The 21,350-nt window shown below is 57.0% G+C and overlaps 1 protein-coding gene across 3 annotated transcripts in view; it reads right to left on the bottom strand.

Annotated features, from left to right (window-relative positions):
• Positions 1-21,350, bottom strand: part of GRM4 (glutamate metabotropic receptor 4) — a 99,756-nt gene that overhangs the window by 45,557 nt on the left and 32,849 nt on the right. For 2 of the 3 annotated variants that reach the window (XM_061195140.1, XM_061195141.1), the window contains exon 2: positions 16,099-16,315. In XM_061195140.1, coding sequence (XP_061051123.1) covers positions 16,099-16,315 — 217 coding nt within the window. Of the gene's footprint in view, positions 1-16,098; positions 16,335-21,350 lie in introns of all 3 variants that reach the window. The other variant, XM_061195142.1, reaches the window with a different exon arrangement.

The raw sequence follows: 21,350 nt of genomic DNA, 5'->3' as shown, positions 1-21,350 counted from the left end.
ACCAGCCAGCCCGGCCACACCTTAGCACCATCAACACCTCGCCTTTGCTACTGGTGCAGGGGAGCCTGGCTGGGGGGTGCTAACGGGGATGGGGTAGTGACTGGGTGGAGGGGTACGGCACCTCTGTCATCCACAGCTATTTACCGAGGAGCCTCAGTGCCCCCATCAGGGCAAAGTCCTCAACTTTCCTCTGAAACCAGGCCGTCCACTCACACCCACCTGCCCCCATAGAGAATCGGGCTGGACCTGCAGATACGGGGGCACAGGCATCAGAGAGCTGGCCTGCTGTGATACAGGAGGCCGAGGCTGGGCACACATGGGGCCCTCATCCCACCTCAATCCCGTACGTGATAAGAGCCAAGTCACCCAACCTCTCTGAACCTCCACATCTGCATCTGTAAAATGGGACGGCATTCTCGCCACTCCCCAGATGTGGCAGGGGTGTTGTGAGGATTAAAGGGATCACCTGTGGACAGGCCTGGCCCCTGGGGGGATATTTTGGGGAGGGGGAGGAGGCAGGCTGTGGGGGACCAGCCAGGGCAGCTGTGGGGCTCAGAGCCCCTGAGCTGAGTGCTGCTGTCCCCTCGCTGGGAGGCCGCTAAGCAGCGCAAGCTGTTCAGAGCTGCATTATTCATGGCACTCAGCTCTGAGCAGAGGGAAATTTGCTGAGTGATCGACCTAATATCTTAACACAAACCCATTTAGGTAAAACACCTTTGAAGCGAGAAAAGCAGAAAAAAGGAGAGAGAGAGAGAAGGAAGCAAGGGTGTTTGGAGGCAGGTGGTGGCAGGAGGGGACTGAGGGGGGAGGGGCCCTGAGACTGACTTCTGGCCCGCCCCCAACCCCAAGGCCCCCCAGGAGACCCCTGCCCCCCAGGCCCACCTCCCCCGACTCTCAGTGGCCATACCAGGCATTCTTCAACTGAGGGAATCCCGCCCATTCCTCAGATTTTGTTCAGAGAGGGAAAGGAGTCTGCCCAAGGCCCACACAGCAAGTCAGGCCAGCCAGCAGCCAGAAACAGGACTGCTGAGTGTTAGCTCAGAGTCCTCTGCTGAAAAACCCCTTTCAGAACAATATGGCCCAGCTCCAGCGACACACCTAGGGGCTGAGATCACGTAGCAGCTTTTCAGCCCCTTCCTCAGCCTCACGACTCCACACTCTACAGCAAGACCACTTTCTCCAACGCAACTCAAATTTTCCCACCCTGGAGCTTTTGCTGGTCCCTCTGCCAAAAATACCCCTCCTGCTTCCCCACCTGCCCAACCCCACCTCGGGGCTCAGTTTCTCCACCTCCTCCCCCACCAAACAACCCAGAGTGGGGACTCATCACTGCCCACCCCAGCTCTCACCTCACCCCTCTCCGCTGGCACCCGCCATCCTCTGCCTAGGCTGTCGGTTTGTGACTCTCGTGCTTCGGGGCATGAAGGCTGGAGCCAGGTTGCCTGAGTTCAGATCCTGGCTCTGCCACTTCTAAGCTGTGTGACTCTGGACAAGTTACTCACCTCTCTGGGCCTTGTCTCCTCATAACAAAGCATGAAGAATAAGTGAGTTAATACGTGTAACAGTGCCTGGCACATAAGCACTCAGTAAGTGTTTGCTGTTATAACACTGTTGTCCATTTAAACCTCCATTAGCCCATAAGCCCCTTCAAGGGGTTTTCTTTCTTGACTATATCTTTCTCTTTCCTAACTCCCTGGTTTCCAGCAGAGTATCAGGCATACAGGAGGTGCTCAATCAATGTTGGCTGAACTGAGCCTAATTTCTGGCAATGTTGTCTGTCTGGCCTCTTCACCCCAGACCCCTTGGGAAGAGAAGACAGCGCTGGGCTGGTGGTAGAGACCTCTGTGTGGGGTAGGGGCATGGAGAAGATGACCTCTGGCCAGCTCCAGCCCAGAACAGGAAGCGAGGCTCAGTTGGGCAGGGAGGGGCCAGGGTTCGGGGTCGGCAGCCGGGCCTGTGGTTTGGCCAGAGAGGAACAGGCAGCTGCAGGCTGGGATGAAATATTTAGGAGCCCACATCCCCAGGAAGTGGAAACTGACAAGCAAAATGAAATTTTGAGATGTAATTACCCAGATAGGCCAAGCATGTCTCCCCACCGGCGGCGGGCTCAGGCCCCCCCAACGTGCCACAAGCAGGCACTGGGTAATGAAGTCCTCCCGGACCCTCTCCCACACCAGCCCTCCTCTTCAGGCCAGGGCAGGGGGAGGGACGGTGAGGAGCCCGGCTCTGGCTCCTCCAAGCCGACACTTTTGATGGCAGAACAGCAGGAAATGCAAGGAATGGGGGGGTCTGGGCCCAGCCTTGGCTCTGGATGTACCTGGGGTGAGGCCTCAGCTTCCTCAGCCAGAAAATGGGGCTGCTGACGCCCCCGGCTGGGAAGGAGGATGAGACGGTGGGCGTGAGTGTTCTCCATAAACTGGCTGTGGTGGAGGAGGGCAGTGAGGACAGCGCAGACACCAGCCCGACCCTGTGGACCGTCGGAGGCTTTCCTGAGGTGCTGGGCTGCCTGGGACTCGGGTTAGTTAAGAGTTGGTAGACAAAGGTCAGGGACAGAGGCCCAGATGTGGCCCTGAGCTGGAGAAGCGCTCACCCCACTCCCCAAAACCTGCCCCAGGCTTTCCCGACGCTGTTGGGGAAAAGCTTGGGGCCCCACAGCCTGGGGGCCTGCTTGGCCAGATCTGGGAGTGCAGAGACAGGGACCAGGGAGGGCTGGAAAGGGGACTCCAGGCCTGGATCCTGGGAGCAGCCCTGAGTGGGCCTCAGGAGGGCATCTGGGGAGCGGGGGGTGGGAGAAGCGTGCTCAGCTGATCTTGCCCTTCCTCTGGAAGGCCAGAGCTGGGGCAGGGGATGCTACCATCTGCTAGTTTTTCTCAATAGGCATTTGGGGTTGGACATTTTTCATAGTGAGAGACTGTCCCATGTTGTAATACAAGGGACATCCTGGGAATCTGGGCACTAAGTATCAGGAGGGACTCGGGTCATTGTGATATTTATGTTGACATTTAAATGCTCTCCAGGCACTCCGGCCCCGGTGGGACTGCCCAGAGCTAAGAGGTCTTTTAATTAATCTAAACCAGAGCCCTGGTCCCTCTCCAGGCTGGCTCCATGCCCCAGGGGCGGGTCCAGCCTCACGTGGCAGCAGCCAGCTGACCCCTCAGGCCCGAATCCCCTGTGTCCCCCAACTCCTGTCGACACTGCCTGACCAGACCAGAGCCCCACACCTGCATGCAAACCTCAGCCTGCCCAGACTGGCCACCCCACCTCTCCACCAAAACTGATCCCACCCCAGCACACCCCTCCCTCCCACCTTCGCTGGCTCTCACCTCCCTCAGGGCTCAGGGCAAAATCCAAACCCCTCAGCCCAGTCCTGAGGCCCTGCGGCCTCAGCTCCCATCACTCCCCACCTCCAAGGGCACCTGCAGTTCCCAACACTAGACTGTTCCCTCTGCCTTTATGCCCAGTTCCCCTTCCCAGACTCCTTCAGGTCAGCTCCTGTCAGTTCTTGAGGATTCAACTCAGGCCCCCTCGTCCAGGAAGCCTTCGTAGTTGTCCCCAGGCTCCTTCTCCCCTGGGTGCCGGTAACGATCGCAATGTCTCAAGCACTGCACTTAGCACAGGGAAGGGAAATTACTGGACTAGATACCTCTGAGCTCCAGGGAGATGGCCACTGCTGGGCCCACTGCCGGGCACAGAACAGCCACTGATTCAGCAACAATTTAAGCTCTTCCCGGTGCCAGGTGCTGCCCTCAACACTACGGGGACAGCCACGGATAGGACAGACAAGAATCCTGCCCTCTGGGAGCTGACTTCCCTCTATGAAGTAGACTATAGATGCTGAGGAATGAATGAATGAATGAATAAATGAACAAATGACTGAATGGACTAATTAATTAAGAGCTGGCTTTTTGTCCAGAAGGCCTCTTACCCCCATCTCCAGCTCGTGTCCCTCCACCCTCATCTTCCTGTCTCCCCCACTCGGTCCCCTGCCCCATCCTCTCCCTCTCCCACACACACATTACTCCACGGCCCTCACATTCAGGCAGCACTCTTCAGTCGAATAATGTTTGCACATGTTCTCTCATTAGCTCCTCCCAATCAGCCCACGTCTTAGGTGCTACGACCATCATACAGATAAGGAAACCAAGTCCCAGAGCCTAGTCCCAGCTGCCTCCACCTTCCCTTTCTCCAGCCCATCTGCTCCCTCTCCTCTGCCTTTCTCTCTCTCTCTCCCAGATTCTGGGGTATCTGGCACGTTTCCACCTCTCTCCGAGCCTGTTTCCCCATCTTAAAATGGGGCAGGCAGAGAGGTTCTGAGAGATGGTAAACAGAGCCCGTGCTTCCCCTCCACCACTCTGCAGCCCCTACTGTGTCCACCCCAACCCCGCTCCATTTCCTTTCTCCTTCCTCCCTCCTCTCTCCTCTTGCTTGTCACTTTGTCCCCTGCTTCCTCCCCCATCCCAAGGCCTCCCTCGGGCCCCAATACATCTGCAAGATGGTCGTTAGCTTTCCTTCTGGCTCATTAAAAATGAGAATTTGCATAGAATATCCATATGATCATTCTGTCTACAGCAAAATGGGGCACAGATATAACCCGCCACATGAGTCAGGGAGAACAAGGAGGACGGTCACAAAGGGACCGGGAGCACCCAACCAGGAAGAGGCCAAGTGCTCACCCTTGGGGTCTGAGGCCTCAGAGGCAGCCCCTCACCCCTCCAGCCCTTTCTTGGCCTTTCTGATGGTTAAGTCACCCATTTTTGTCATTCTTACAATAACCAGCATAGTAGGGACTACAATTACCCCATTTTACAGTTGGAGAAACTGAGAGCCAAAGAACAGACACACAGCAAGTCCGTGGAAGCCCTGAGGGTCAGCACTGCCTGCCATGGGCCAACCTACCCCGCTCACTGTCAGGAATGCTGCCCCCTCCTGACTCTCAGAAGGAGGGCATCATGAATAACCACATTCAGTCACTCAGCTCCCCTACCCAGAGCACCCTGAGGCTCCTCTGAGACAGGCCCACCGTTCTCCAAGGCTCTCTTCCCATCACCCCCTCCTCAAGGAAGCTGCCCTTCCCCCAGTTCCCATCCTAGCACCCCCCTCCATACAACAACAATTTAGCCAGATGCAGAGATTTTTGGAGACAACTGCTTCCAAACTTCTCATCCCAGCTATATAATTGCATTCAAACCTGCCTCATCCCAAAATGGATTCGCAGCAGTGCCCAGAAATAAACATATTTGGCTAAAAGAGAAATGGATAACAAAATCGAGGGGAAGGGACCAGCACTTTACAGATGAGGCTCCGATCAGCATCCAGGGACTGGCCATTTGTTTGTTGGGGACCTGAGCCAACCAGGGCTTCCCCGGTGTCTGGTGCTGGCGCTGTCCGTGGTGCTGAAGCCAGGACCGCCTGGGCGACGCCCCTGCCCTCTGCCCACACGCAACCCGGGAGCAAGTCCTGTGGGCTCGAGCTTCAAAACATACCCCAGATCTGTCTCTTCTCACCACTCCCAGCCCCTTGGTCCCAGTCATCATCCCTTCTAGCCTGGAGGACGGCAGCAGCCTCCTCACTGGCCTTCCTGCCTCAGGCCCACAGTCTCTCCCCCACACAATGGCCAGAGGGATCCTAGTAAACCCAAGTCCATTCACGTCCCTCTTCTGCTCACAACGCTCCCATGGTTCCCATCTCACTCAAAGCAAAAGCCAAAGTCCTCACAGTGGCCCAGAAGGCCCCCTGTGATATGCTCCTCCCCTTCTACTTCTCTCCCCCTCATTCACTCTGCTCCTTCTTTCTTCTTGGCTATAGTCCCCAAATGCCAGGCAGGCTGCTACCTCAGGGCCTTTGCACTTGCTGATTCTCCTGCCTGGGGCACTCTTCCCGCAGATCTCTGCATGGCTCACTCCCTCACTGTATTTAGGGCTCTATCCGAATGTCACCTCTGCAGAAAAGCCTTCCTTGACCACCTGTGTTATAGTCTCCCCTACCTGCGCCTTCTGTCTCCTTATGCTGCTTTGTTCTTCTTCATAGAAATGCCCATCAGTTCCTATCTGAAATTCTATTATACGGTGATGTATTTACTTGTTTACTATAAGCTGCTTCTATCTCTCTCCCCAAACATGAGCTCACCAGGTCAGGGATCTTCATCTGTTTAGTTCACTGCTGTATCCCCCATGTCCTGGTTCAATGCCTGGCACATAATAGGTGCTCAGTAAATATCTATCCAGCAAATGAATTAATTACTGTATAGAAGTGAGGGGTGAAAGGGCTGAAGAAATGCCCCCACTGCCCTCCTTACCAGCCACATCCCCCCAGAGCAGGCTCTGTGATCTGGAGGCCTGGACTCTCTCCTTCTGAGTCCCTAAAAACCCCAGGAGCATGAGGGAAGCCATCACTGAAAAGGTGACCATCAGGGGATGCATTCCTCCTGATCTCCAGGCCCCGCTACACCCACTTTTAGACAGAGCCCCTCACAGGCTCATCCAAGGCCACACGTAACTTGGTGACTCCTGTCACACACACATTGTCCATCACAGGAGCCGCTCCCCCTCCTCCTTCCCTGGCCCTGAGAGAACCTCTGGCCTCTGTGTGTGGCGGTGTGGGGGGGGAGGGGGAAGGGGGTTCCTCCGAGGTCCATCCATCTGACTGACCCACCAACACTTCCCTGGAGAAGCCAGGTGAAAGGCATCAGACACCTCATTGAAAGAAGGGCTCCACCCACCTTCCTTCCCTCCAGCTGAGCTCCGGGAGTTACACAGACCAGAATGCAAATTCCAGCTCTGCATCCGACAAGCTGTGAGGGACTGCACCAGCCCTTGGGCAGCCTGAGCCACGGTCACCTCCTCTGTAAAACGGGGACAGTTCTCAGGGCGGCTGTGTAGGAGCTGGGGCCAGGGTCTGGTAGCTTCGATGAGGATGGGTAACGAAATGTTTCCTAGAAAATTGTATATTAAAACAAAAGGAGGTCCAGGGGTCTTCACACAGACCAGGCCGGGCTGGCTGAGGGGCTGGCGCAGGAGGCAGAGCCTGGGGCTAAAAGGCTCTGGGAAGAGGGCTGGGTGGGTGACACAGGATAATAAGGCAAAAATGGCTGCGGGCATCCCTCCGTGTGTCCACGACATGCATGCGCCCATTGAAAAAGGCGCACAGCCCTTCCCGGTCTTACGATGAAGAACTGGAGGCTTGGGGAGGGGCAGTGACTTGCCTAAGGTCACAGAGGAGTAGGGGATGAGGCTGAAACCAGAACCCGCCCAGGACACTCAGCAGCCCCATACTGGCCTGAAGTAGGAGCCTCAGGGTAGGGCAGGAAGGAAGCCACAGTGCAGGGAAAGGGGGGATGGGGCTTGCTTTGGTGACACCTCCAAGAAGCTCAGAGTTGGGGGCTGGGGGTGCTGGAACCCTGCCTCAGATAGGAAAACAGGCTCAAACCCAGTAGTCAGAAAACAGGTGAAGAGGGCTTCCTGGAGGTCAAGGCCCAGCCCGGAGCTGGGGGTGGTGGGGGGCAGGGAAAGGTCAACAGCCTTTGCCACCTGTTCTTTAACAAAGGGGAAGAAATTGGAAGGGATCCCTAAATGTGGGAGCCTCGGAGGACAGATCCCAACGTGCTCCAGTGCAGAGGCTCAAGGAAGGGGAGGAAAAAGAAACAAGGGCAGGAAAAGGAATTTGAAGACAATGGGGTTCAGACCAGGTTTAGAGATGTGTTTGTCAAAAGGCTCAGAGGTAAAAAAAAAAATAAACCAAAGAGGCCAAAGGAGCTGAGGAAACAGATGCTGTGAATGTGGCTACTCTGTGGGCTCAGGTCTGGGCTCAAGAACATAGACACAGCAGAAGCCAGAGGCCAACCCCATGGTACCCGGACCTCCACGTGGTGAGGACAGAAAAGCCAAGAGAGATGGGTGAGACATGCAAAGACCCACATCATGGCGGACCTCAGAGGTCCCCTGACCCATCGCCTTCACATTGGTGATGAAGCTGAGGCTCAGAGAGGGAAAGTGACCAGCCCAGTGTTACACAGCCACCCAGAGACAGAGCCAGGACTAGAACTGGGTCCGGATCCCCACTTCCCACTCTGATGAATAATGATGAAGATTACACCTCCAGAAGCTTAGTGCTTAGTGCAGGGCCCAGACTGTGCTAGTTAGTGCTTTACATGTATTAACTCATTTAATGCTCATGGCAACCTAGAAGGGAAGTGTTTCTTTTTTTTTTTTTCCTGCAGCACTGCACGGCTTGCAGGATCTTAGTTCCCTAACCAGGGATCGAACCTGGGCCCCCTGCAATGGAAGCACGGAGTCCTAACCCCTGGACTGCCAGGGAAGTCCAGGGAAGTGCTATAAATATTCCCATTTCATGAGGTGGAAACTGAGGCCCAGAGCCCCTAAGTGACTGCTCAAGATTGCACAGTTCATGGTGGCCAAGCCAGCATCTGGGCTCTTAAGCCCTCCACTCTACTGCATCATCCAGGGAGGACAGGATTCACAAAGGGGCTGCAACCAGCAAAGGAAAACTTTTTTAGACCTGGAAGAAGTCTTCAAACATGTTCCACAAAGAAGCCCGGTGAAAGAAAATGTTGCTTCCTGTCCAAGAGGGAAGGGATGCAAACTCAGAGCAAAAAGGGCTCAGTGTCCATTCTGCCTCCTTCCTCCTGTCAATCCCGTCAAGCTTAGAGGCAAACTCGGATGGGAGCATGTCCCCATTGTGATAGGCCAGGGTGAACACATCAGAGATGAGTCAGAGAGAGAGGAAAAGTGGCCTGATGACACCCAACCCATGGGACTCACAAAATCAAGAGGTGCCAGCACCGCACCGAAGGCCAGGAGGGCAGAGAAATTAGAACGGACAGGCGAAGTCCCCACGGCAGGCCAGACAGCTCAGGGTTCACCTTCAAAGCGGGACAGAGACTGACTGGGTAATCACTGAGCAGTCACACTGATGCCAGCACCTTGCCAGTCTCCCAGAGCAGCCCGGAGACCCAGCTGGTACGTGGTGGGCCTCACAGCTTGGCAGGGGATGCCCATATCAAGTCCACTGAATTTCCACCCACAGAGCAGTGACGGGCAGCAGACCAAGGGAGAGGAAGGTGCAATTTGTCTCAAGTTGGGGGCAGCCTGGTTGATAAGCTAGAATGGTGGGGACTGACTCCAGGGTGGGGTCCACCCCCCTCCCACATTCTTGGAAAATGCATGGTCAGTGGGCAGGGCTGAGGGTCCCTGGGCTGTGAGGCCCACAGGTCTCCCCTCAAGAAGATGCTACAAGCCATCCTGCTCTCTTATACACCAACCCAAAGCCAGTGGCAGGACGCCTCCCTGCTTCCAGCGCCCTGCCCCATCGGCTAATCTCAACCACATTTCACCTGACCGAGGGTGAGAAGGTCTCATGCTCCAGGCTCTGTCCCCATACAGTTGGACCCACTCATCCCTGAACCAAAAGACCAAGCCTGAAGTGCCCCCATGATGAGCCTTTGCTTACGAGAAGGATGCCTGGAGTCAGGGGCCTCGGGCTAGGAGGACCCAGCCTGCCAGATGTCAGAGCTGGACCCTGCAGATGAGCTGACGTGCCCACTCCTGTCACAGATGAGAGACGGAGGCCCCAGAAGGTCAATGACATGCCCAAGGGCACAGGGCTGGTCATCTGTTCATCCTACAAACATCTATTGAGGCCCCACTGTGTGCGAGGGATGGCGAAGGACACAGAGCCAAGGGGGTCCCGCCTTCCACAGCCTCAAGGGGCCCAGTCAAGTGGAAGAGGAAGAGGGGAAATTCAACAGGCACTGGGGCAGGTATGATTGGGGCTCCCAGGAGGCCAGTCTAGGGGAAGATCACACGCCTCCCTGGGTAAGCAAGTCTGCAGGGAGGAGGGGCCTTGGCACTGAGCCGTGCTGGGCAGAGAAGACTCCCCAGGGCCCTAAGTAACTTGGACATGGCAGGTGGAAACAACAACCCCCAAGTGCCAAAAAACTGTTAAATGCAAGGTTGACCTGAAAGAAACCGCTCAGCTCCATCTCACATGGGTCCCCATCCCACGGCTACTAGGACCAGGCCAGGCCCCTCACTGGGGTCCCATCTGCCTGCTCACTCCTTCCTCCAGGCTCCTGCTCACGCTGTTCCCCCGCCTGGCACACCCCTTCCTTCCTCTCCACTTGTCCTAGTACCCCTCCTCCAAGCCCCACTGGACTGCCCATCTTGATGGGCTGGGCCCCTTGCAACCCTGGAGTTTATCTCTTCACCTCAACACATGCGTCATCACATCCCTTCATTCAATTATTAAGGCAAACTCTCCTGGGCATCTCCTGCAGGAGGGCAGGGTGCCAGGTCTGGCTGGGCACTGCTCTTCCCACGCCCTCTGAGAGCTGGCAGAGCCCACTGCCTCTCTCCTCTCCTCGCGCAGGGGCTGGGTACCCAGTGGATGTGAAATAAATCCATGAAGTCCAGGCCAGTGGGAGACTCGAGCGGGGTCTGGAAGGCTGAGCCTCTTCCCGTTCCTGCCCTCTGGGGCAGGCAGCACCTCAGAACAAAGCATCCCAAGGCAGGCGCTGCGGTGGAAAGGATATCTGTCCTCGATGAGTCAGGATAGGGTTGGGGGCAGCCAGGAGCTCAGAGGGGAGGGCAGGGTCCCAGGGCAGCCTGACCCCAGAAGCCCGTGCTCTGTCAGCCTCAGTCTGCCCTTCTATAGACTGGGAGAGCAACCTTTCAGGCCTAGGATGGGAAGAAGGGCTAAAGTAGTGAGTAGGTAGCTGGATTTCATGATCACCCATCCCACAAACATTTACTGAGCAACTACTGTGTGCCAGGGACTGTGCTAGAGGCTGGGGAGGCACCAGAGAACAAAACAGGCAAAAAATCTCTGTTGTCATGGACCATAAACAAATAAAAATGTACTTGTCAATTTCTATAAAGAAAAACAGAGCAGGGAGCATGGAATGGAGAGTAGTGGACTGGGGACGCAGTGGTCAGAGAGGCCCCTCTGAAGAGGGGACCCCTGGGAAAGCAGCTGAATGCACTGAGAATGCAGCCACATGGACAGCCAGGGACAGAGCTTTCTGGGCAGAGGGAGCAGCCAGTGCAAAGGCCCTGAGGTGGGCTTGTGCCTGGAGTGTTAGAGGAGCCGTGAGGAGGCTGGTGTGACTGGAGAAGAGGCTGAGAGGGGAGTGGAAGGAGACAAGGTCCGGGAGGGGAGGCAGCAGAAAGGGGAGCTTCTGGATCCTGGGGGTGCCCTGGGGCAAACCTCTCTCCTTTCTGGTCTCCCGGAAAGATGAGCAGTGCCAGCCCCTCCGGGTGGCACGGCTCTTTCCAGATGGCCAGCTCCTCCCCGCTCCCCTTGGAGCCTCCGTTTACAGCTGGAGAAGCTGAGTCTAGCGATGTCACAGAGCCAGAGGGATGAGGTGCCCCAGCCTTGGGCCTCCAGCTGCCAGCCCTGCCACTCCGCTGCGCGGACGGGCCCATCTAAATGCAAGTCTGACGCTCAGCCCTGGGAGTTGGAGCTGGAGGTCAGACCAGCAACAGCTTGACTCACCAACATCTCCGGAATACCAATGGGGGATGCGGGGACACAGCAGGGAGATGAGGCTTTAAATTTTCCACCGTGCGAGCGACAGGACATCCTTCAAGGAACAGGCCTGAGGCTCCCATGCCCCTTCCTGCCACACCCAGAAAGGCCCTCCCATTCTCACCCTAGGAGTACAGGCCTAGATGTGCCCAGGGTGCTGGAATCACTCATTAGAGAACCAAACTCCCGAGGTGGCCCCATGGAGATGCCCCTGCCCAGAGCTGACCTGTGTGTCCTTCCTATGACGTGCACCAGAGATCAGGAGGCCATGCTGGATTCAAATCCCACTCCTGCTACTTTCCAGCTGTGTGGCCTCAGGGGAGTTACTTAACCTCTCTGAGCCTCAGTATTGCCATCTGTATAATGGAGTTGTCTTGAAAAACAAATGAATTAACATGTATGAAGCACATAAAATGGGGTCTGGTCCACAGGAGGGCTCCATAAATGTTACCTACTAATATTATCCATTGTCCTGTCACCCACACAGGAGCCCTGGGCTCTGACATTCGACACTTCCTTGTGATCTTAGGCCCCTTGACTTCCCTGAGCCTTGGTTGTCCTCATCTGTGAAATGGAGCACTAGTGCAAGTAAACTGAGGCTCACACAGGGCCCCACTGATACGGAAAGGCTTTGGGGGTATAAAAGTTTATACTCCAGACCCCAACCCACGACAGCTCCCAGGACAGTGGTGGGAGGCACCGAGGGCGGGGCCCCATCTGTGCCACCCCCTCTAGCCTTCATCTCCCTCAAAGGATGACTCACTCACATTATCTCCGGAGCCCAGGCAGGGCCTGCTCTACATACCTAATCCCAGGCCTGGTTGTGTCCCTAGCCTTTCCCTTGGGCAGCCTCTGCCTGGCAGGGAGAGGGGGAGCCCTGCAGCCAGAAGGCAGCGCACACCACACAGATGGGGGATGCGCCCGACACCTCACAAAAGCACACACATGCCCACAACCTGCTGCAGACACCAGGGCAAGCAGGCTGGCCTGGGCTCCTGCGATTTTGTCCCTCATCCTGTCCTTGGACACTGCCTGTGGCCCCACGCAGGGCCCAGCACCACCCCCTCGGGCCTTCCATCACTCCCCGGGCCTCCCCAAGAGCGGCTGGCACCAGGGAGGGCTGGGGCCCAGGCAGCCAGACCCCTAATAATAACCCTCCAATGTGCATTCCTGAGCGCCTACCTCCATGGGCCGGGAGCACATTTCATTCTGATAACAACCAGTTTCATCCCCATTTCGCAGATGAGGAAACCAAAACCGAGAGAGGCTGAGTGACTTTCCCAGAATCACGTGGCCAGTAAGTGGCTGAGTCGGAGCCCAGGTCTGTCTGTCGAGGCCTGTTCCTTAACCATGCACTGCCATCTCTGTGATATAAGCTGGGGGAGATGGATAGCGTGGGGTAAAGGGCCTAGGTCTGACAGCCTGGCTCCAAGTCCTGCTCCAACACCTCAATGTTTGAGCCTGGGCCAGCCACTTCACCCCTCTGAGCCTCAGTTTCCTCATCTGTAAAAGGGGGACAAAACACTGGGCCCACAAGATTGTCATCAGGATTCACGAAAGCGCAGTGAGGCTGCCTGGCACAGTGCAGGGTTCAGTCAAGGGCCATAGGCTGGCTCAGGGCATAATCCACATGACCAAGTGACTGGGGTGGGAGGGCACTGCTGATGGGGACTGGAAAGTGCAGCGCCAGAGCTTTCTCTAAGCCCTGTGCCAACGGCCCAATAGTGCTGGATGCTACCCAGGAGCTCCCCACCCAGAGGATGGAGCTGGGTTCCAATCCCAGCTCCTCTACGTTCTGGCTGTGTAGCCTTGGGAAAGTGACCTACCCTCTCTGGTCTCAGTTTCCTCATCTATAAAAAGGCCATAATTATGCTCCCTGAAGGACCCAGAGCCCAGCACACAGGAGGCACACAGGACTTGCTGGCTGAGCTCTCACCAGGGCTCTGATGTACACCCTCAGCCTGGCGAGCGCACCCTCCCGTCCTCCCCGCTCCCTGGCACTCCTCTGAGCAACGCGAAGATGATTTATACTTCAGAGGACAAATCAATACGATATACAGCCAAAGACATCTTTAATCTTTCACAGGGATTAGGCAAAAGGTACAGCGGCCCCTTTCTACTGGCCGCTCAATTCTGATTTCAATTTGGGCAGCTGGAGCGTGGCTTTCTCCCTCCTTTTCTTTTCATTTGCCTAAAGATGGTTCTCCAAATCAAATTTCATTTAGCAGGCGGGGCGGGAAGACCTAGCTGCCCAGCCAGGGCCCCGGGACTGCACACCCTGCCAGGGGGTCTGCAGACGAGGGAGGTCCGGCCAGGTGGGAGGCCAGACCCTCAGCAATGGGAAGGAGTGCAGAGGGCAGAGGCACAGCTGTGCCCCTGCACTGGGCCCGGGCAGAGCAGCTAGTTCTCTTATTTTTCTAGGGGTCCTTTTAAAAATCTTGAGTAGACTTTCTATTTTCTAACTACTCAATGCCTGATTAGATGCTTGCAGAAAATTCAAACAGTAGCCTTAACTTCAGCCAAAACGCAATGCCCTGATCTCACCGCAATCCCATGCCTCTCCCACGCTTAACACATCAGCATGTGTCCCTCCAGGCCAAGTGTGTGTGTGTGTGCATGCATGACTGTCATACCCCCATCCCTTGCACAGGACTGGTCCACATGGGTCTCAGTTACTGCAGTGGGAAATGGGCAGAAGACAGAGTGACAAAAATACAAAGCAGTTAAGACCTCTAGTCCTGGAGCCAGCTCGCCTGGATTCAAATCCCTTCTCCACCTCTAACTTGCTCTGTGACCTGGTGCCAGTTATTATTTGGTGTCTCTGAGCCTCAGCTTCCTTCCCTGTAAAACGGGGGTACCTGCTTCATCTGGTAGGGCAGATTACCCAGAACACCCGGTATAAACAGGGGCTCAGCACGTGCCAGCGGCATAGCGAAGGCTATGTTGAGCACAGCGGGTGGCTTCCAGGTCCCTATGGCAGGGACCAAACACAACTGAACACTAAGATTCTGGACCTCTGTCCCTGCCCCCATCCAGCACTTTTGTCCCCAAATCCAACAGAGGTTGCACCTGAATCAGAAAGGCAGTGGGCTTGTTTGGGGAAGGACTCAAGCCATCAAGGAGGAGAGGAACCTGCAGAGCAGGATGGGTGGAGCCAGTGCAGAGAGGTACCCAAGTCTGAGCAAAGAAAGAAAGGATTTGTGGGCAGTCAGAGGGAGGGGCGGGGGGGCTGGGGTCTGACACTGCCCAGCCTGCCTGCAGGTGGGAGTGGGGTCTGTCCACCCCCTGCTTCCTTCCGCGGGGGCCCAGGGGCTGGAGCCGCAGCCATCAGTCACACTGCCCCACTTCCGCCACCCCGCCGCCCTCGCCGCCAGGTTACAAGCACCTGAGCTGCTTCGGCTGTACAATTAAAGGGGCTTGTCTGAGATTTATAGCAGGATTACGCCCGCAGGGTGTTACCAACGCCAGCCTCTGGACACTCTGTGGTCCTTAGGAAAAGCAATTAGAGTCCCGGGGCTCTTTGGGTATAAATATAGAGACGCCATCCCCCAAGGTCAAGGGCGCCACAGTGAGCTATTTAGAGACAGGGCCTTGGGAGAGGCCAGGAGAGGAGGCAGAGGGGCCCCGTCTGCGGGGAGGAGGGTCCGCCAGGAGCGGAAGGGCCTCCCTGCTTCCCTCCATGCCCCACGCAGCACGGGAGCTGTCACTTGGCCCCCACAGCTCTGAATCAGCTTGGCAGGGCTTACCAGCCCAGGTGGAGCCCCCAACCCAGGGGCCTGTTGCCCTGGATGCCCACACACACACAGTCCCACGCAGGCTGTCCTGCCTCAGTGTGACCATCGGAAAGGACCAGCCAGAGGTCCAGGTCTGGGCCTGCCGTGGAGGTAACCCTTGCTTGCTTAGCCTCTCCTTGCTTGCTGATAACTAGAAGCTTTATCACTTTGAGGATGGCAATTCAGGAACGCAGTGAGCTGGGCGGGGCAAGGGGGCCTGTGGTAAGTAGGGAGGATCCGAGGAGAGCAAGTCACCTTCCCACCCTTCCCCGAATCCCACCCACAGGGCACCTACTTCCCTGAGGCCGGCACAGCCCCACCGCAGCCCCTGCCCCTCACCACACGGCCCAAGTTTAAGGATTCTGAATACCCAGTCCCTCAAACAAATCCTTGCTCCAAGAAGCTGCTGGTTGGCCTCTGGCTCCTGGGTCCCTGAGACCCCATTGAACAAGCCCACCTCCATCCCCACCTCCTTCTCCTCCTCTCTGCCTGAGAACAGGGGCTGTTCCATCAGCTCCCATGCTGGGAATATTGACAGTCCCTCCGTCTGCCCAGCCATGTCCGCAAAAGTCATTCACATCCACCCCCAGCCCCCAGCAGTCACCCAGCCACCCGTCCACAAGGCCACAGGCTCAGAGGAGAGACTCAGGCCCATGAGGGGGTGGCCCGGGGCAGAAGAGCCCAAGGCAGAACCCAGGGAGCGGCTCCCGGGCAGTACTCGGTCACCACGCTGTGACATCCCCCCGGTCCCAGGCATGACCCTGAAGGCGGGCGCCGGACTCACCGTCCTCACGGGACTTCTGGATGAAGGCCTCCACGCCACTCTCACCGTAGCTGCCCTCCGAGGCTAGCGTGGACACGTAGTTCCACTTGAGGGCACGGACGATGTCCACCATGGCCTGGGCCTGGTACGTGTCCGAGGGCACCACGCGGGAGAAGAAGTCGTAGCGGCTGTTGTCACTCAGGTCGGGGGCTGTGGAGGCGTAGCTGATCTGGGGGATCTGGGGGCGAGAGGGGCCACTGATGGGGGCGGCTGGCACCTCACCCTGCCCAGCCAGCACCAGCCCCTACACCCCAACCTGCCTCCCATCCCATGGCCTTGGGACACCCCCCCCCCAGCCCTTCCCATGGGCACTGCCTCCTCTCGTCCTGGGGTAGACCCCTTGACATGGGCTGAATAGGTCCCAGCCCTACTTGACAGACGAGGAAACTGAGGCCCAGAGAGGGTGGGCAAATGGTTGGTCAGCCCCGCCCCTGGCTCTACCCAGGGTCCCAATGCCTCCCACCCCCACTCAGCTCCCCTGCTCCCATCTCTCCCCAGGTCTCTCCCCACTCCCAGCAGGAGTGAGTCTGGCATCAGGGTGAGAAGTGAGAGGCATGTCAGCATCAAGCCCTCCTCTAGAAAGTCTCCCAGCCCACCTCACCTGGGTCTTGTGGCCGGTGGTCCCTTAATAACACACACGTACACACCCCAGAGTCATAGGGGATAACGCACATGCCCGTACACACATACACGCACGTGCGAACACACACACACACACACACCATGGGATCCTCTGGGTGCCTCAATTTACATAAAGAGCTGGAACATCCCAGCTGGAGAGTATCCCCAGGTGGCTGAGACGGTTGGCCCAGGGATGGAGTGGGAATGGGGATGGGGTGGGGACGAGGGTGGTGAGAGGGGCCTGAGGGTTTATCTGGTCCACTCCCTGCCCCCAGGCAGCCTTTCTTGTCACCACCCAGCAGACCCCATCCCCACAGCTCCCTCTGGGCCCAGGCTCCTTCCTCCTACCCAGCTCAGAGGGGACAGAGCCCAGGTTCCAATTCCCGCAGCCCTTGCCCCACCCCACAGATTGACTCCCAGAAGGCCAGAGAGAGTGGGGGCTCCGGGAAACCCTCTCTCAGCAGCCTGGGACACAGGGCCCATCCAGTGCCACCACCTCTCAACGGCAGACTCCGGGCCTCCTGGCCCCAGCCCAGCTCCCCCAGTCACAGGGCACCTTCCTGCCCTCACACTCCCCACCTGGCCCCCCAGGCAAAGGTGGGACACGGAGCTCTCAAGCTGCCCTTCCTCCTGTGGTTGACATCCAGCATCCCCAAGGGACATGAAAGGGGCCGTGTGGACCCTCCTGAGCCTCCCCCACCTTCCCCCGCCCACATCCCCGGTGCCCTCCTCACAGGGCTCTCGTCTGCCCCCAGCTCCCCAGGACCAGCCAGTGGCCCGTGCTCTCCACCCCATGCCTTGGTCCACACCAACATGTACCCTTCCTGTGTGCCCTTTACCCTGCTCTCAGTCGTCCACGGTGACAGGGTGAAGGGCTGGGCATACTGATCTGGGCTGATGTCAAATCGAAGATTGATACCCCTAAGGAATAATTAAGATTCAATCCTGGCAGAAAAAAATTAATGGCCAGAATTTTAGTCCACATGGCAACTGAGGGTGGGAAAATATTCCGGGAGCCAGAGGACTCCAGGAGCCCCCTGCACATGGGTTTGCCCACCTGGCCTCTGCCTAGGGTGTGCCTATCCCCAGGGACAGTGGTGGGATCCACCTTCCACTGGGGTATATACTCAACCTGCTCTGAAACTAAACAGGGGCAAAGCTGCCTCCCGGGAGAGAGCCAGGGGCTAGAGGTGGGGTTGGGCAGAAACTTCCATCTTAGACTCTCTGTATGTCTTCCATGTAGAACCACGCAAATACAGCACGTGTTTAGAAAGCAAACCTCACTGGAATGTTCCAGAGCACATGCGTCCCTCTGCCTGCCTGAGTCAGCAGTGTCTGAAAACTAGCCCAGTCCTCTCAGCCCTGGAGGGCACTTAGCATGAAAGCAGCACCACCTACAATGCGGACTCTTGTTGGACATTTGATGATTCATTCAAAAAGTATCGTTATTTTTAAGGTCTGATCATGGTATTATAGCTGCGGTTGGCTGGCTGGTTTTTGAGTCCCTAGCTCCTAGAGCGCGGTTTCCCCACCTCAGCACTGTTAATGCTTGTGGAGGGGAGTGGGGTGTGATTCTTTGTTGGCAGGCTGTCCTGTGCCTTGTAGGATGTTTAGCCGCACCCTTGTCCCCTACCCACTAGATGCCAGTAGCACACCCCTCCCCCAGTTGTGACAACCAAAAATGTCTCTAGACATTGTCAAATGTCCCCCGGGAGACAAAACTGTCCCCATTTGAGACCCACCATTTCAGAGATATGTACTACAATATTTAGGCATGAAGTGATATGATGAGGTCTGGGATTTGCTTCAAAAGAATCGCTGTGGGAACGCGTGGAAGAAGAAATAACACTGGCCAAGAGCTGACAACTGTTGATTGGTGTGGACGTGAAGGTACACTGCCCTGTTTGTTGTACTTTTGTGCGTGCCTGAAATGTCTACATTTAAAATTTTTGACAGTAAAACAGAACAAAATAAATGTCACCCTTGGGGTCATCCCTCTGAAGAGAAGCGCCCTGAATCTGGAGCTGACAATGGAGATGCAGGGCCACCACAGCAGGTCCCTGAGAGAAGATGGCCGTGTTTGTTTGTTTGCCAGCTCACCTCTGCCAGCCCTAATCACACACCCAGAAATCCACTCGCCTTCTGATTAGAAGCAGCTGTCTCCTACTTCTGATGTGTTCTCCCAACACAGTGCCATAGGGCCGGAGTCAAAAGTGCCCGCTCAGAGGAGGGGCAGCAGGTCCAGGGAGGTCTTGGGGCTGGTGGCCGAACGGGCCAGAGCAGCTCACACGAGGCAACTTCTCATCCCTCGGTCCTCCTTCCAAGCCACCTCCCCACTCCCCTCCCATCCGGGCACTCGGCCTGGGCAGGGACAGCGGATGGACAGCTGGCTGTCCAGGTGCCAGGACTCAGAGCCTCCCCCAGTGAGCTCAGCCTGCGTCGGCCGGCGTCAGACCCAGGCGCTGCCCCTGCCCCCTGCACACCCTCATTCCCATAAAGGGTGGGAGGGCCAAGCATGGGGTTCCTGCAGGTGTGTGTGTGTGTCAGCCTGCAGGATTGCTCAGGGCCTCTGATTTCTGAAGCCCAGGAGGGGCCCCTGCACTGCCCCCAACCATTCCTGAGATCCTGGAACAGGGACCCTGCCCTGAGATGATGAGGGTTGGGGAGGGGTAGAGCCAGCTTCCTGAACAGTGTCCAGGGGATAAGCCAGCATCCTCGTACACATCACCTCTGCCAGCTCCTCCTACCCCGCCCCCTTCAGGCTCCCTCCTCAGCTCCAGGCCCTCCTGAGGTGCCCAGGAGGACGGCCTGAAGCAGTGATTTGGGAGTTAAACTGCTTAGGTTCAAATCCCAGGTCTGCCATGCACCGGCTGGGAAACCTGGGGTAGGTTACTTTACCTCTCTGGGCCTCAGTTTCCTCCTCTGCAAAATGGGAATAATTCCAATCCCTTTCTCATAAGGTTGTGAGGGTCACGTGTGGGACCTCACGGGAGGTGCTAGGGGCAGCACCTGGCGGGCAGTCAGCACTCAAGGGTTAGCTCTGATATGGGTTATTATCCCTCCCCCTGCACTTCCTCCTGGCAGTTCTCTCTCTGTTTTTACCCTCTAGGACTGTCCCTCGTGCCTCCACCTCCCACCCCCAGCTCTCTCTCTGTAGTCACAGAGTTATTGCTTAGTGGGGACACCTCCTGGGGCTGGCAGGTCCCCCCAAGCTCCCCTCCCTCCCGTCCCCACCCCAGCCTGGAGTGGAGGGGCAGAGGCAAGGACCGCCCTGGGGACCCCATGGGCAGGGGGATTGTGACAACCTGGCCCGAGTGGGGCTCTGGCATCTCCGCAGCTCTCACCGTCCCCACAGCCCAGCCGAGAGGGAGGGAGGCGCTGGCTTAACATCCTCCTCAGAAAACGTTCCTCTCCTTCACAACAGCCATGCCCATCCTGTCCCAACGCCAGCTCCTCCCTCTCCGCCTCCCTCCTGCTGTCGCCCAACACTTAGAGCACCAAACTGTGTGTTGGGCACTGTTCCAGGTGCTGGGGATGCCACACCTTCATATTGCGCCCTCATGGGACAAGAGTCAGCAAGAAGTCAGACTCCAGCAGCCCTGACCAATGATGGCTGTCCTACTCTGGGGCCATCTGTCCGCCTGTTTCTCTTTCCTCTCTGCCTGTCTTCCTCTGCCCACAAAGCCCAAGACCTCATCTCCCCACATCCAAATCTTCCTGGTGCATCAAGGCCCAGCTCAAGTGCCACCTCCTCCAAGCAGCCCCCCAGGAGCCTTCATCCTCCAGAGAGCCTGCTCAGACCTCCCGCAGCACCAAGTCGGGCTGCTCCAGGGGCACTGAGCACATCTTCCCCGTCCTCCCAGGTGTTAGGTATTTGGCCAACTTAACAATTCAACAAGCATTCTGAGGCACCCCGCGTTGTGCTGGGCAAGGCCACTGGGGAGACACTGAGGGGAACTGGGCTCATTCCACCCCGAAGCCCAACACTCACTGCATCTGGGGGGCACCCTGGGGAGGAGGCAGGTGGGATACCCATGAGTGGCACACAGCGTGTCTGCAGCTGGCACCCAGCAGAGCCTCACGCCTACAAAAGTACGAAAGGGGTGAGTGACTGAAGGGGGAAATACATGAATAAACACTCTCTCTCCCTCCCTCTCTTTCTCTCTCTCTGGCTTCTGGAGTGACAAGGAGGTCCCTGCCACATGGGAGACAAAAGCTGCTTCCGGGCTTGAGCAACAATGAAGATGAATGTCAAGCACATGTGTGTTTGTGTGACATGCGCACGTGCGAGCACATACTGGAGCATATGCCCTGAGCACACAGCACACTCATTGATTTATTCCTCTTACCAATAGTCACCGAGCGCCAACAACCTGCCAGGCACAGCTCTGAGAGCAGGGGTAGGCTGTGGACACTGCCCCGTGGGGCACCCCATGTAGACAGGGGCAGGCGATGGAAAGGCGATGCAGAGCTGGTAGATGGGGATGGGGCCCAGGAGGAAAAAGAAATCAGGAGAGTTCAGGGGACTGTTAGGGAGAAGGCCTAGGGAAGCCCCTCTGGCAGGGTGACATTTGAGTCAAGACCCCAAGGAG

This window comes from Eubalaena glacialis, chromosome 7 (assembly GCF_028564815.1).
Source record: "Eubalaena glacialis isolate mEubGla1 chromosome 7, mEubGla1.1.hap2.+ XY, whole genome shotgun sequence".
Classification (NCBI taxonomy): domain Eukaryota; kingdom Metazoa; phylum Chordata; class Mammalia; order Artiodactyla; family Balaenidae; genus Eubalaena; species Eubalaena glacialis.
Note: the sequence above shows the minus strand (reverse complement) of the source record. Positions and strands in the feature narration are given on the sequence as shown.